This window comes from Bubalus bubalis, chromosome 13, assembly GCF_019923935.1.
Source record: "Bubalus bubalis isolate 160015118507 breed Murrah chromosome 13, NDDB_SH_1, whole genome shotgun sequence".
NCBI classification, from domain to species: Eukaryota; Metazoa; Chordata; class Mammalia; order Artiodactyla; family Bovidae; genus Bubalus; species Bubalus bubalis.
The window spans coordinates 42,272,578-42,288,510 of record NC_059169.1 but is presented as its reverse complement, the minus strand read 5'-3'; the positions used below and the strand labels follow the sequence as shown (position 1 = coordinate 42,288,510).

The 15,933-nt window shown below is 39.7% G+C and overlaps 2 protein-coding genes across 3 annotated transcripts in view; one reads left to right on the top strand and one right to left on the bottom strand.

Annotated features, from left to right (window-relative positions):
- Positions 1-327: 327 nt before the first annotated feature.
- MZT1 (mitotic spindle organizing protein 1) lies at positions 328-15,819 on the bottom strand. The gene is made up of 3 exons (XM_025262760.3): positions 15,636-15,819; positions 9,803-9,948; positions 328-2,129 (listed from the first exon to the last, which is right to left on the bottom strand). Exons 1-3 carry the CDS (start codon positions 15,706-15,708, stop codon positions 2,106-2,108), a joined length of 243 nt encoding a protein of 80 aa, XP_025118545.1. The 5' UTR covers positions 15,709-15,819; the 3' UTR covers positions 328-2,105.
- Positions 15,495-15,933, top strand: part of BORA (BORA aurora kinase A activator) — a 28,348-nt gene continuing 27,909 nt past the window's right edge. The window contains exon 1 of one of the 2 annotated variants that reach the window (XM_025262753.2): positions 15,495-15,609. The gene's annotated coding sequence lies outside the window, so the exon portion shown is untranslated. The remainder of the gene's footprint in view (positions 15,610-15,933) is intronic. The other variant, XM_025262754.2, reaches the window with a different exon arrangement.

Here is a 15,933-nt window from a genome sequence, read left to right as displayed (position 1 = left end):
CTGTAAATTATAAAGCCTATCTTTAAACAGTCTTCAACTACACATAACTTAAAAAGCATCCTCTGTCCCTGGGATTCTCCAGGCAAGAATTCTGGAGTGGGCTGCCATTTCCTTCTCCAATGCATGCACGCTAAGTCGCTTCAGTCGTGTCCAACTCTATGCGACCCTATGGAGAGCAGCCTACCAGGCTCCTCTGTCCACAGGATTCTCCAGGCAAGAATACTGGAGTGGGTTGCCATGTCCTTCTCCAAAAAAAGCATCTAAATATTTACCAAATACTTATAGAAACACAAGTTGAATTCACAGAAACATACTTCAAATCAGAAGTACAGGCTGGTATCACCAAAATGGTTTTATTTCGGACACTGACAACACACGCAACAACGCAACTGTATCATTACTTTGTTTGGTTTCCTTAAGTATTACTTAAGTATGCATTGAAAATACACGTTTACATTTAAGAAATGTAACACAGTAAACTCCTCTGTAAACAGAACTCCTTCTCAATATATTTTCCTGCTCTGTTTCATACATAAATAACATAATCTACAAAGTTATAAATAAAACTATTAACTCTTATGACCTAAAAGTATATACAAATTTTGGAGCTTGACAAGAGTGTTTTCTTTCTGATTTTATATAAGTAACAACACGCAGTATTTGCAATGTTTTTTAATCATATAGATGACTTATCAAAACCATTATTGTCTCCCAAACTGTTCTCCCTATAACAGATGTTCAGTGTACCTGGTAAAGATGCCACCATTCAAAAGTCAACGTGGTCGAAAGACTAGATTTTTAAAATAGAACAGAAGGTTGCCATTAAATATTATTAACCCTTATTAATATCACTTTAGTTTGTTTGAAGAACAAAATATGCTACCAGAGTATATGCCTGTACTATCATTTAACTGGAAAGCTAACACAATCTTAAAAGATCAGATTCAATTTGTAGTAGTCTTGGGAAAAAATAGTTCATGGAGATTCTGTTAGGAACAGAAACCATATTATCCTAAGTTTTCTAAACTTTATTTTGAACCATCACTTCAATTAGTTAAAACTTACAGGGTAAAAATAATGACACACAAAAATGATCTTAAAAGGCATATTCAGAATTCCTGATGCAGAAAATGTGATTATTTTTTCTTTAATGACTGGAAATCTTTATTCCTTCAGAAAATAGTAACTTTATTTATTGAATGTCACCACCTGTTTGGTGGTTTACTAGATAACCACTCAAGGTATTTTATTAAGTAAGCACTCAAATTATTTTTATTAAACAAAAGTAAAAAGACTTTTCATGTTGGAATTGTTTCATTATGAATTAAAAACTTAGAAAAACATTCTAAATTAAATATCTTCCCTAAATTTAAATGAATCAAATGACAAATAATACTAAGCTAAGCACTGTCATTACCTTTAAAATCTAAGTTTTCTGAAAGTTTTACTTTTCAATCAATATTAATATGATCTGGGTCACACTATTAACTGCCACTCAAACTTTATGTTTAGAAAAGAAATATTTTTTGTTAAAGAGCAGATTAACAACACGTTTTCCATGTTCTTATAAAAAAACAAGATTCTGATATGCATAATGAATCTAAATCAAAAATCCACACATGGTAGCGGAAATTCTGTCAACTTTCAGCCTAATACAACATAAATCCACAGTTATTTTGCATAAACAATTCAAAATTTAAGTTTATAATGGAAATGTCAACAAGTCTTAACTACAACATTACTGCTGAGGGGTTCCACTATAGTTCACCCAGGCACAGCAGATGTGCACATCTGATGGACAGACTGCTTAGAAAATTAAAAGCTATCAGAGCTATAAATTAGGAATACATAAATATGAACACAACAATGCCAAAGCATTAGAGCAGTTAAAGAAAAAAAAAAAAGATGTGATGTAAACACAACTGATAGTTTTCTCTGTAAGCCACTTTCCACTGATTTATAAAGCTATGGTTTATAATTCTTTTAAAAAAGACAATGTTTCCACATTGCTACATGCAGTGATTTCATTGTGTGTTCTTGACTACAACGCAATCTTCAATCTTCTTACACAGCTTGACAGAGCCCATCAGGATTTCTTCAGAAAGTCAGCTTGTCATATTTTCAGCAGCCTAGAACAAGAAAGTATGATTCAGTATAACAAAATAATGGGGGGAAAAAAAAACCACCATGGAAATAAATTTGTCAATATTGCACTGTTGTTAACAAACAACTCTTCCCCCATATATAGCAAAGTGCTTTTATCAGCATGATGCAGTAGTTTTCACTTTTTGCAGTACATTATTAGAACTACCATTTGGACTGATTGCTAAGCTAACAGTAGAAAATTATTGTGTTTGTGCTCACTCAGTTGTGTCCAACTTTTTGTGACCCCATGGACTGCAGCCCGCCAAGCTCCTCTGTCCATGGAATTTTCCAGGCAAGAGTACTGGAGTGGGTTGCCACGTCCCACTCCAGAGTCTTCTCAACCCAGGGATTGAACCTGCGTCTCTTGAGTCTCCTGCATTGGCAGGTGAAGTTTTTACCAAGGCACCATGTGGGAAGTCCAAATTGCTACATAATCTTAAGTAACAGTTCATGTAAAAATATAGCAAGCACTACTTGAAAAATTAACTTATAGAAGTCCTCATCCACAGTCTTTGTTAGTTTGTTTCCATATGTTTTGTTACAGTGCGAAAGGGAATTAAGAATGAAAAAGATCTTTCTGTTATGCTGTAATGCAAAGGTAAAAAAAAAGGCAAAAGAGGAATAATGAATATGTGGCTAATTCAGCTTTACCTAAACCACCATCAGTTACCCTTTCCCTGATTATTCTGTAGAAATTTCCAGACACCATTATCATTCATCAGAAAATTATTTTATATGCATTTCTAAAAGACAGGATTTAAACAGGCAATTTGTCAAGGCCAAATATGGAAATATTGAATTTAAATAAGTTTAATCTTAGAAGTACATGGTAAACTCAACTCATTTACATTTCAACCTCCTAATTAAAACTTGTGTTTTAATATTCAGTCTAAGTTCAGAGGTCCTTCAAGGAAATTCCTTAAGATACTTGGAAAGTTGTAGATAACTAAATATGAAACATTCTTGTCAACAGAACCTCCCATGTTTTTCTATATAGCTGGTTGTTCATCTTTCTCTTCTTGGGTTTACTATTCACAAGAATTAGAACCTGATCCCATTTTCATAGTAATTTTAGAGGTTCCCCTCCAAGATACAATGCAACATGTCTTTTCATTTGAATTAGGCAAGCCGTCAACCTTGTAGAGCATTCATGTTAAATGTGTGCAGAACTACTTTCCAGTTGAAAGGAAGACAGCAATGGCATCCTAGAAACTCATACAGTTTCCGGACAGTCATTAAAGACTCCTAAAGTGTAGACACAGAGGTCCTGGGGAAAACCCACATTAGAGGTCTTCTCTCCAAACTTTCCATTGCCCAAATTTACTCCCTCCTTTGTAAGGATGGGTGGGGACATGGGATTTACTTCCTCCCTCATTTCTCTGCCAACTACAAATTCTCCACTGCCAATGTCCTCATGCTGCAGTGAGGAGATACATCACATACTCTAAGATATCAGTGACAGTACAGGACAGCTTCAAAAGAAAACACAAGGCTTAGTGTGTTTGAAGTCACCGATAGTGTATAATTCAAGGTACCATGGCAAGAAAGTAGAAAATATGGGAAAATGAGTTTTGCCCACAATTTCTGAAACCAGAATCTATAAATGACTCCCAACATATAAATACTAGCATTGAGGAGACAACACAAAAATTCAGTGTTGATAAAAGTAACATTCATAAAAGTAAAGTCTTATTTTTAAAAGAAATACACGTGATTAACAATTCTACTTATGCTGTGGCAAATAAACATAAGGCATTCTGTCTACCACTGTTAAGAAATTTATCTATCTGGGTGACACACAACTACTGCTTTTTACTATAATATACACACACATACATGGATACATATAAAATACAACACCTATATACAAAGCTAAAAGATCTGAAAGAGAAAAAATATTTAGTAAAATTATTATAATTTTCTTCATATTTAAGAACAGAAGAAAAAACTATGTTTCAGATCAACAATTCCTTGCAATATTTCATCACATCCTTGATTTATATTGTACATGGTCTAAAACAGAGATGAGTACCATACAATTAAATTCTAATCACTAGGATTTCTAGGTAAAGATAATACAATGCAGCAAGAAGAGTTTCTCCTTACTCTATTTATCACACTAAGAGAAATAAAAAATATGTGGAAAAAAATTCATGAGCAGCAACCACACTAAAGAGAGAACCTATGCATATTAAGGCAGTAAGGCTGGGCAGGGTAAGGCGATCAAGAGAAGAGAGGTGTGGCTGAGTGCAGTTCTGAACCAACCAGCTCCCAAACCAGACCCAGCAGCAGCAGTTAGGAGAGAACAGACTTTGATCTGGAGAGCATCAACCTGAGGAAGTTCATCCATTTTTAATTCAATGAGATTAACTATAATATTTTTGTTTTCAATTACCTACATGTATTACTTTTATACAACTTAAATAGATTTCAAACATTACTTTCAAGAAAAAGTTCTAATGAACATTTCTTCTTTACTGGAAACTTTTCACCATCTCTTCCCCTACCTAGTTTTAGAAAGAGTCAGGTATACCAATTTTAGATTATGGGAGAAATGTGTTTTAAGAGGCTTTGTGTGTGTATGAGACTGATTTTCTATTCAAATGGGCAACACTTTCTGATTTTTGCTCAACTTAATTGTAGTAAGTCCCCTACATGCAAATGAGTTCTTTTCTGAGAGTGTCCAATTTGTTCCTAAGTCCAACAAAGTTATTAGCCTAGGTACCCAACTGACACAATATAGTACTGTACTATAGGTTTACAATAGTATTATTATAACTGTATTTTAGGTTTATAATACTTTTCACACAAATAATACATAAAAAACAAACACAAAAAATAAAGAAACATTTTCAATCTAACAGTGCAGCACCTTGGAAAGTACAGGACGATGGCTGGCATATAGGGAATGGCATCGAGTGGACAGGCAAGAAGAGTTACTTATGGTGAGGGAGAGGATGTGGGAGATGGTAGAGCTGAAGGATGGTCAGCAACAGGAGGCAGAGGGCAAGCTGCAATTTCACTCACACCTGACGTTCACAACTTGAAAGTTTGCTATGTAGGGGAGTTACTGTATTGACTTTGCCTTCAGAGTTCATTATAATCCACTGGATGTGGAATAACCGGTACATCAAAGCTGAAAAAGTTATGTTAAACAGGCACTTCTGAATCTCCTAATACCTTGGTTTTTATTCTAAGAAACTATGTTGTCTGCCCCCTACCTTTCTAGCTAGGTTACTTGTTTCTGGTTCCTTCACATCAGTCAATCTGCATTAATACAAAAGTCTCTTGCTATTCTACCTCCCTATTCTCTTTCAAACTCCAGCATAGCTGTATAAAAATTTTTGTGGTTGTGGAAGATGTATATTAAATAAATCCTCTTCCACTGAAATTTCAGAAATTTACTAATAAAAGGCTATGATACCTCTTATTTTTAAAAACAGGGTTATGAGACAGTATTAAGCCAGGGAAGGTACTTGGGCTCCAGTCCACTGGTTTGGTTTTAATCATTTCACACTTTTTTAAACAGCAGGCTCAGATATTTTTTAGAACTTACTGTAGGCAGAAACTTAGCAGTTAACAACTCTGACGTCAGAAGGTCTGAGCTCAAATCCTAGCTCAACCACTTAATCTAAGTCTTGGGAGAAGTGAGTTAGCCACCACAGCCTCAGTTTCCTTAGGGGTAAACTCTTACTAGTCGTCGTAGTAAACATCCTTGCATTGACTATAAAGGAAACAATGCAGCGAGAGTCCTTAGTGCAGAGTTTAGCAAAAGTAGAGTAAATACTAGCTATTCTTACTGTGTTCTGTAGTTATTTTTCTTTCTCTCACATGAAAGCAACAGTTGTTGAGTTAAAAAAGAAATAGAAGTTGCTGGGCAACACAGGGAGCTCAACCTGGTGCTCTGTGATGGGGTGGGAAGTGGGTGGGTGGTTCAAGAGGGAGGGGACTTGTGTGTATTTGTGGTTGATTCGAGCTTTGTATGGCAGAAGCCTCAGTTCAGTAGCTCAGTCGTGTCCAACTCTTTGCGACCTCATGAACCACGGCACGCCAGGCCTCCCTGTCCATCACCAACTCCCGGAGTTTACCCAAACCCATGTCCATTGAGTCCGTGATGCCATCCAACCAACCAACACAATTGTAAAGCAATTATCCTCCAATTAAAAATACATTTAAAAAAAGAAATAGAAAATTTGAATAATTTTCATAATTACTTAAAAATTCTGATTTTAAGCCTTATATGTATATCTGACAAAAGATCATTTCCAAAATATTTAAACAAAGACTACCTACAAAGAAGAAAAGGACAGATAACCCAGAAAAATGGGCAAACTACATGAAAAGATATTTCACAAAAGAAAATGGCCAAAAAAAAATTTTTTTTTAATTCATTTGATCTCACCGGTACTCACAGAAATGCTAATACACAAGCAGAAGTCCAAACACTCCTACCAGAATGACTAAAATTAAAGAACACTCACAATAATAGGTATAGACAAAGATGAGAAGCAAGGGAAATTCATTCGCTGCTGGTGGGAATACAAATTCATATAACCACTGTAGTAAAGTCTGGCCTTAATTCCTCAAGTTGAAGATACACATAAGCTATGATTCAGCAATTCCAGTTCTAGATACACACTCAACAGAAATGCCCACATACATGTATCAGAAGACACAGACAACTAAGCTCAGAGCAGCATGTTCATGATAGCTCTGGACAGGGAGCAACCTAATAATACCCATTCACAGTAGGAAGCATAAATAAAAAATACTATATTTGTATAATGAAACATGACTATTACAGTGAAAAGGAATGCACTATAGCTACATACAACAGAAATGAACCTCACAAAAATAATGTCAGATGAAAACTCAGTGGAAAAAAGAAACTGTGCTGTAAAATCTCATTTACAGCAAGTAAAAATTTTTTTACAAAATTAAACTGGTGTTTAGAGATCCATGCTAGTCAGTGAAAATGTTAAAGTCTCTATCATAAAAATTAGGACAGTAGTTACTGGAATGGGGAGCAGGAAAGAGAGGTTAGTGATAGGGGAGCATAGGCAACTTCTAGGGTGGACAATGAGAATTGTACAGATATTCTATTTATGATACATTTTTGCTCTGTAAATGTGCCTTGTTTACCTTTTGGTATTAGATTTAATTAAAAAAAAGTTTTAAAAAGCACAAAACCAATGACCCAGATTACTGGAACTTATCTGAGATGGGTAAACTGCATGTCTCCTCAAAGGAAAGACAAAAGGGTAGAAAAAAGTCATTTCATCCTTGGACAAGTTTTAAGAGGGACTAACTGAAGTGTTCATATGAGTGTTACATAAATATGGAAATAAAATCATGTGAGATTTTAAACAGGAGTGTGTGCAAGCAAGAAAGGGAACACAACACCTTTACTGTTTGCAATCTCAGCAATTTAGATCAGATCAGATCAGTCACTCAGTCGTGTCCGACTCTTTGCGACCCCATGAATTGCAGCACGCCAGGCCTCCCTGTCCATCACCAACTCCCTTAGTTCACTCAGACTCACGTCCATCGAGTCAGTGATGCCATCCAGCCATCTCATCCAGCCATCTCATCCTCTGTCGTCCCCTTCTCCTCCTGCCCCCAATCCCTCCCAGCATCAGAGTCTTTTCCAATGAGTCAACTCTTCTCATGAGGTGGCCAAAATACTGGAGTTTCAGCTTTAGCATCAGTCCTTCCAAAGAAATCCCAGGGCTGATCTCCTTCAGAATGGACTGGTTGGATCTCCTTGCAGTCCAAGGGACTCTCAAGAGTCTTCTCCAACACCACAGTTTAAAAGCATCAATTCTTCTGGACTCAGCTTTCTTCACAGTCCAACTCTCACATCCATACATGACCACAGGAAAAACCATAGCCTTGACCAGATGGACCTTTGTTGTCAAAGTAATGTCTCTGCTTTTCAATATGCTATCTAGGTTGGTCATAACTTTCCTTCCAAGGAGTAGGCGTCTTTTAATTTCATGGCTGCAGTCACCATCTGCAGTGATTTTGGAGCCCAGAAAAATAAAGTCTGACACAGTTTCCACTGTTTCCCCATGTATTTCCCATGAAGTTGTGGAACCAGATGCCATGACCTTCGTAAAAAGGTGGTCCTCTGGGTCCACGCTGGCAACACACCCCAGCTGGCCTCAGCAGTTCTTGGCCTCTGGGCTACCCTTCCCTTTCCTTCAAGGATGTGCACACACTAACAGGTCCATCAGCCGCCTACAGAACCCCAGAAGTGTGACAGCCTTTCCTCATCCCTTTAAGTTCAAGCTGTACTGAGATGTTCACTGCATCTGAGTCACATAACCTAATCTCTTCACCAAAAGGTTATCTAGCTACAATCTCAGCCTTCTTTCCAGAAATCTATCTGGGTAGGCTGAGAGCTTCCCAAAGTGAGTGCTGGTTTCTTTTTACTCTTTCCTTCCTCAATTTCCTATTCCCCTTATATTTCACCATAAGCAGCAAGAAGAAATCAGGCCCCACTTTCCATGCTTTGGAAATTTCCTTAGCTAAATATCCAAGTCATTGCTTACAAGTTTTATTTTCCTTCCAACAGTAGAATATAATTCAGCTGAGTGCTCTTTATACCGAGGATGGCCTTTCCTCCAGGGTCCAACACCCGAAGTTGTTCATTTCTATCTGAGACCTCAGAGAGGCACCTTTCACGTTCATATTTCTCACAAGATTCTATTCATAATGATAGACATATTCTCTGAGAAGACTGATACTCTTTTCTCTTCTTTCTGAGCTCTCACTAGAATCACCTTTAATGTCTATCATTAACCAAGTCTTTAAGGCCATCCAAGCTTTTTACTATTAAGCATCCTAAAACTTTCCAACCTCTATCTATTACCCAATTCCAAAGTCACATCCACATTTTTATGTATTTCTTTCAGCAGCACTCCACTTTCCCGTAGTAAATCTAAATTAGATTTCTAGGGTTGCCATAACCAAGTACCATCAACTGGGTAGCTTACAACAACAGAAAATTATTCTCTAATAGTTCTGGAGGCAGAAGTCCAAAATCAAGGTGTCAACAGGACTGTCCTTCCCTCTGAAGTCTCTAGTAGAGTATCCTTCCTTGCCTCTTACCTTCTGGTGGCTGCCAACAATACTTGGCCTTCTTTGTCTTGTAAACGCCATGACTCCAATCTCTGCCTCTGTCATCACACAGCATCCCCTCTGTGTCCTCACATGGTATGTGCTTTGTATATCTGTGTCCAAATTTCCCTTGTCTTTATAAGGACATTGGTCATTAACCCATTATGATCTCATGTCAATTTGATTATACCTACAGATACACTATTTCCAAACATAGTATATTCACAGGTGTTGCACACTTAAGCATATCTTTTTTGGGGGGCAGAAACAATATCACCCACAACACAAGCAGAATTCTAAACATAATCAGAATTCCAAACATAATCAGAGACTTTTACCAAAAGACAACACGGTTCAGATAGAGAATTTTGTGATCTGAACATACAATACTGAGACCCTGGCCTTCAGAATTTTTCCTGATGATGACAGATGTTAGTTTAACCTTGTTTAGAATCATTCACATAAAATTTCAACATTAATTGTTTTCTAAACAAAAGCATTTTCATTCAGAGTGAGTGAACATATGAATCTCTACCTTTAAGGCTTCTGTGGCCTTGCGAAGTTCCTTAATAACTGATGATAAAGCTTCTGGGTTAATTCCTTGTTCACAAAGCCGCACACATATAGACAGAGTTTCCATATCTAATCCAGTATTCAAAATTCTTGAAATCTCAAGTAGGACTGGAAAAAGACAAGAAAATTTTAAGAATAAAATCTTGTAACATTTTAAAAATGCACATGAATACTTCTGTTTTTAATTCATATAATATTGCATAACACCAAAGAACAGTACAGCATTCCTAGATTTGGAAACTGGCATGTAATACTGGAAAGACCGGCATGTAATACTGCCCTTACTTAGCTCTGCTGCTGCTGCTGCTGCTAAGTGGTTTCAGTCGTGTCCGACTCTGTGCGACCCCATAGACGGCAGCCCACCAGGCTCCCCCGTCCCTGGGATTCTCTAGGCAAGAACACTGGAGTGGGGTGCCATTGCCTTCTCCGTACCTAGCTCTAGAAACTTAAAAATAAATTTACAACCTCCCTCCACATAACTTTTCTATATCTTGGTTTATATTCTACTACTCATTTAGTATCTATCTAAAATTTACATATCATAGTCAAGATTATTCTGAACACTTTCCCACTTTTTAGCTTTCTCTTACAATGTAATTTAATCATTCATGTAATATTCCATTTTAAGGAAATAATATACATTACTTAACTGCTCTGCTATTTTGTTGTGGGTCTCCTGTTTCCCTGATGAAAATAATATTGTGACAATTATCTGTACACAGGAACTTAATTTTATCAGAATAAATTCCTAGAAGTGGAACTGCCTAGTCAGTAATATACCATTTGGATTTTGATATGAACTGTATGAAAATGACACTTTATTTTGGGATGAACCAATAAATGAACAATACTGAGCCACCTTTAATTTCAGCCTAAGTCCTTTTGAAAACTTTCATAATATTCATGATTTTTGTGATATGGGCCCCCACCACTTTTTCATACTTTATATTCATTTTCATCTTGAGAAGTTCAATTTGTTTAAAAAACCTCTCTTCCATTCCTCTACTTAACCTTCTGAACACGGAGTACCATTCTAATGTTTTCACCTGCTAATCCTAACATCTGTATCAACTGTGGGTCAGTTTTAACAGATTAAAATTTTCTTATCATTGGTCACAATCTTCTGTTTTTGCATACCTAATAATTTCTGACTGGATGCCAGACATTGTGAATTTTACTGTGCTGGGTGTTCAACAGTTTTATATTTCTATACATATTCTCAAGCTTTGTAATGAGACAGTTATCTGGAAATAGTTTGATCCTTTGGTGTCTTTTTGGGGTACTTTCCTTGCACACTGATCAATGCCGTGCTGAATATCTGAGGGAGAACATTCCATGGACCTCCAGAATTTCCTCTAGGTGCAGGCTCTTTCCTCTCAGGTACTCTGTCTTAAAAACTCTGCCTGCCTTGGTCTCCCTGGACCCTAAACTCCTGCTCAACTTAAGTTGTCTGCTGGGTTTTGCCTGAGTTACTCCCATTCTGCCACTGCACTGCAGCCTTGAAGGCAAAATCTTAAAAAAAAAAAAAAAAAAGAATATCTGATCTTGTCACATTCCTGTTTTATATGTAATAGCTTCCCAGAGTTTTCAAATCTTCAGTAGGGCCTTAGTATATTCTCATGTCTCATCTCATATTTCACAACCATTTATCCCCCTTAATTACAGTCTTTACATGAGCCTTTCAGTCTCATTTACCAAGTTCTTCCCAGTGTAAGACCTGGGGAGAAGGAGTCCAGATAAGTTATTGCAATTATGGAGAGACTGGTAGGTGTCATGGACAGGAGAGATTAATATAAATGGTCAAATCTGAGATGAGTGAAGAGCTGAAGAAGCTTAGTGAAGGAGAGAGGTAGGGGAGACCTCACATGAGAAAGCAAGGGGATTGAGGGTAGGAGCATGGGCTATATGTGTGCTTCACTGACAATGCCTTGCACACTGTGGACTCTCTTCACTCGTTTTGCTAGTTTACATCTTGATACAAGTCAACTGTGTACTGAAAAATATTTGGGAAAAAAAATTCCAGAAAGCTCGCAAAAGCAAAACTTGAGTTTGGCATCTATGCGCAGGCAACCATTAACATAGAATTTGCATTTATTAGGAATTATAAATAACCAAAAGATGATTTAAAGTATAAAAGCAGCTGCTGCTGCTGTTTAGTTGCTCAGTTGTGTCTGACTCTTGGCAACACCAGGACTGTGGTCTACCAGCGTCCTGGCCATGGGATTTTCTAAGCAACAATACTGGAGCAGGCTGCCGTTTCTTTCTCCAGGTGATCTTCCCGACTCAGGGATCAAACCCGAGTCTCCAGCTTGGCAGGCAGATTCTTTACCACTCAGTCACCTGGGAAGCCCCTATACAAGAGGATGAATGTAGGTTATATGCAAACACTTAGCCATTTTATATGACAGACTTGAGCACCCACAGATTGTGGTATGGGTGGGTGGGTGAGGGTGTCTTGAACCCAATTTCCCGGCAAATACTGAGGAACAACTGTATCACATTGAAGCCTCTAGTAGGGAAGAAGTAAATTTTAATCACCACTGCCAAAAACATAACTTGTTGTTACTGCCGCTAAGGCTAAGTCATGTCTTACTCTTTTGCAACCCCATGGACTGTAGCCTGCCAGGCTCCTCTGTCCATGGGGTTTCCCAGGCAAGAATACTGGAGTGGGTTGCCATTTCCTTCTCCAGGGATCTTCCTGACCCAGGGATCCCATGTCTCCTGCATTGGCAGGTAGATTCTTTACCACTGAGCCACCAGGGAAGCCCCTTATGCAACAGACTCTATACTAAATCTGGCCAGGATCAATCAGGTTTCTTTCAGTGTTCTATGCAGATAAATAACAAAGCCCACCACTTCCTCCCCTGTCTAAAGTATCTTTAGCAAAATGCTTTCATTTTCACAATAAAATTACAAATGTTCATAGCTCAATTCTATAATCCTTGCCAATCATCTGACATTATTTAAAAGATTAAATCACTTAGCTGACTCTTAATACTGATGGGAGGGAGGGAGGAAGACGATAAGGAGAAATATACTAGATCTTGAAGCAGCGCTGTCAGACTAAAAAGTTTTGAACACTTCAGTTTGGGTCTCATGGATAGATTTAAATACATGGAAACTCCATATTAACAGAATTTCAAAAAATACTGGTGCTTATGTAGGTCAGCCCAGTCCCTTGGGCAAGTTAAAGTTCTATTTCTGGCAATGAGAGTGGAGAAAGGTGAGATTATTAAACGACTGCATTGAGGACTTTTTCAGTTGAGTTTATGGTCAATTCTTAACCCTGAAAGTGTCACTATGCTTCCCTTTGTGCCTCAATCATTAGAGACAGCCTGGAAAATATTTTCATTAACTTTGCAAAACTACACATTTTGACTGACTGTTTTGGACTCAATTATGATTCAGGAGATGTCAGTTTGATCCCTGGGTTGGGAAGATTCCCTGGAGAAAATGGCAACCCATTTCATTATTCTTGCCTGGGAAATCCCACGGATAGACAAGTCTGGAAGGCTACAGTCCATGGAACGGCAAAGAGTCGGACATGCCTGAGTGACTAATCATGCATGCATGGCATGATAACAGCTAGTTCCAATGGACACGACAGGACCTAACTGCCACATTTAACAGATGTTGATACACTGCCAACCTGGGGCCTTCCTTTTTACCTTCTGATTTGGGGACACATTGTGTCTAGAGGAGCAGTGTTCTCTACTTTGCACACTCTCTGCCAGTGTTGGTTGAGAAAAAATAATCTGGTCTTTTTTCACTTTTTCATATTCTAACACTATAATCTTCAGTTCTGTCAGTGAAAACCTTGATGATGCAGCCAATAAAAATGATCAGTTCTCATTTCTGTATCAGTAGTTTCATCAGAGAGAAAATGCAGGCTTTCTATTCAAATGGAATCCTGTGCCCATATAATAAGGAACAGTTAATATAAGAAAACTGACTATAAGTCAGGCCTCAAATACACTTCATACTGTTCAGAAACCACAATGGCTTCCAAGCAAAGATGTAAGACAATAATGGTGTACACTATTTTCTATGTACACAAATCCACTTACAAAATAAAACTAATAAGCTCTGCTATTTCAAGAAGGATGGGAAAATAGGCTGAATATGGTATTAACAAAATTCCATTTTTCAGAAAAAGACAAAAGCAGACACTGAGTAAAAAATTAGATGCAAAGGCTCTGTTAAAAAAAAAAAAAAAAAAACCTTTGAAAAGCGGAGCAGCAGCGAGTGCAAATAAAGTCATAAGCTTTATAACAAGTCCTCATAAAGAAGGGGCTCTAATAGGAAGTGGAGCCTAAAGTGAAGGAGCCAGAGACAGGACATGAAGGCTGACACTGCTTAATGAGAATTTCATGGTTTGAAAGAGACAGCAGTTCATGTGGGTATCCCTTGGAAAACGCAAAAAAGCAAAATTTAACATCTATCAAACACACATATACAGATGCAGGCAAATAAAATGGGGACAACAAAAGGGGTCGTGGAATGATGTTTATACACAAAAACAGTGCAGGAACTACCTGTTTATGGTCACCTTCGAGATACCTTTATAAGGTTATCTTATTTAAATATTTACAATAATCCTAAGAGGTAGTAGGGGGCTTCCCTGGTGGCTCAGACGGTAAACAATCTGCCTGCAATGCAGGAGACCTGGGTTCGATCCCTGGTTGAAAAGATCCCCTGGAAGAGGGCCTGGCAACCCAAGCTACTCCAGTATTCTTGAGCGAAGAATCCCATGGACAGATGAGCCTGGCGGGCTACCATCCATGGGGTCGCAAAGAGTCGGACATAACTGAAGCGATTTAGCACTCAAGCAGCTGCTGCTGCTGCTAAGTCACTTCAGTCGTGTCCGACTCTGCGCGACCCCATAGACAGCAGCCTACCAGGCTTGTAGCAATCTTATTTTACTGGGGCTAAAAAAAAAAAAAAAAAAAGCAGGCTCAAAGATGTTTAAATGACTTGTCCAAGCCTACACCAGGGCTATAAAGTGGCAGAGCCGGCAATAGAAAGGAGAGAGAGGATAACTCCAAGATACTTTTTTCCCCTATTACTTGCGGGCAGTTTTTACCTGCGTGCTCCCTGCTGCAAAACAGGTAAATACGCCCAAGGTCTCCGGACACCGGCATCACCGGCTCCAGGACTAAACAGGTGCAACTCTGATTAAAGCACAACTTGTTCCTTCACGGGGTAGGTATTTAACATGCTCCTGCTGCAGCGCAAGGTACAAGGAGGGATGGAGCGGTGACCAAACACAGGAAGCCACTGTCCGCAAGGAGGTCACAGTCTGGGGCGCTTCGGAGGCGCTCCCCTCACTGGATGCGGCGCGCGGGGTGGGCAGGGCGCGCGAGGCGGGGCAGAAGAAGGGATGCGGGGAACGGGCGGGGAGGGGGCGTGATGCGGGGACCAGGCGTGCCATGAGCTCGCGCGAGGAAGGTCGCGGGGACTGGGCGCGGGAGAGGGCGCGAAATGAGCACTCGGGAGAAAGCACTCGAGGCTGCAAACAGGCGGCGCGCGGGGTCCGGTGCGGGAGGGACCAGACGCGCGGCGAGCTGACGTGGGGCCGCAACGCCGTGCGCGCGACAAACTACGCAGGAACGGAGAGACGACTCTCAAAGGATGGGACCATCAGCTCTGGAGCTCTGGACGGTCCCTTGGGAGGATCTCCAAAGATGCCGACCGGGGCAGGAAGTGGACCTGAAGTCCTCGGGGGCCCAGCCCCGCCCCAGGGCCTTGGCTCTGGGGAACAGAGGCAAGGTAAAGGGGGCGAAACGGGCACTCACTGTCCATGGTCTCCCTCACCGCATTCAGATTCGCTGCCGCTGCCGCCGACCCGGCGCCACTGCTGCTAGCCATGGCGGAGGCCGAGGGAGGCGGGCGAAGGGCCTGACCCGGAACTGGAGCGCCTTCCTTTCTCCTGGGCAATCACACCGCGCGTTCCCGGCTCACGCCGGGCAGGCTCCGCCTCTCGCGCTGATCGCCAGCGTGAGGCTGCGTTGATTTGAATTTGGAGCCGCGATACTCTCGGCGGAACGCGAAGCGAAGAGTTGCCATTCGAATTTACTACGCGGCCTCGCTACG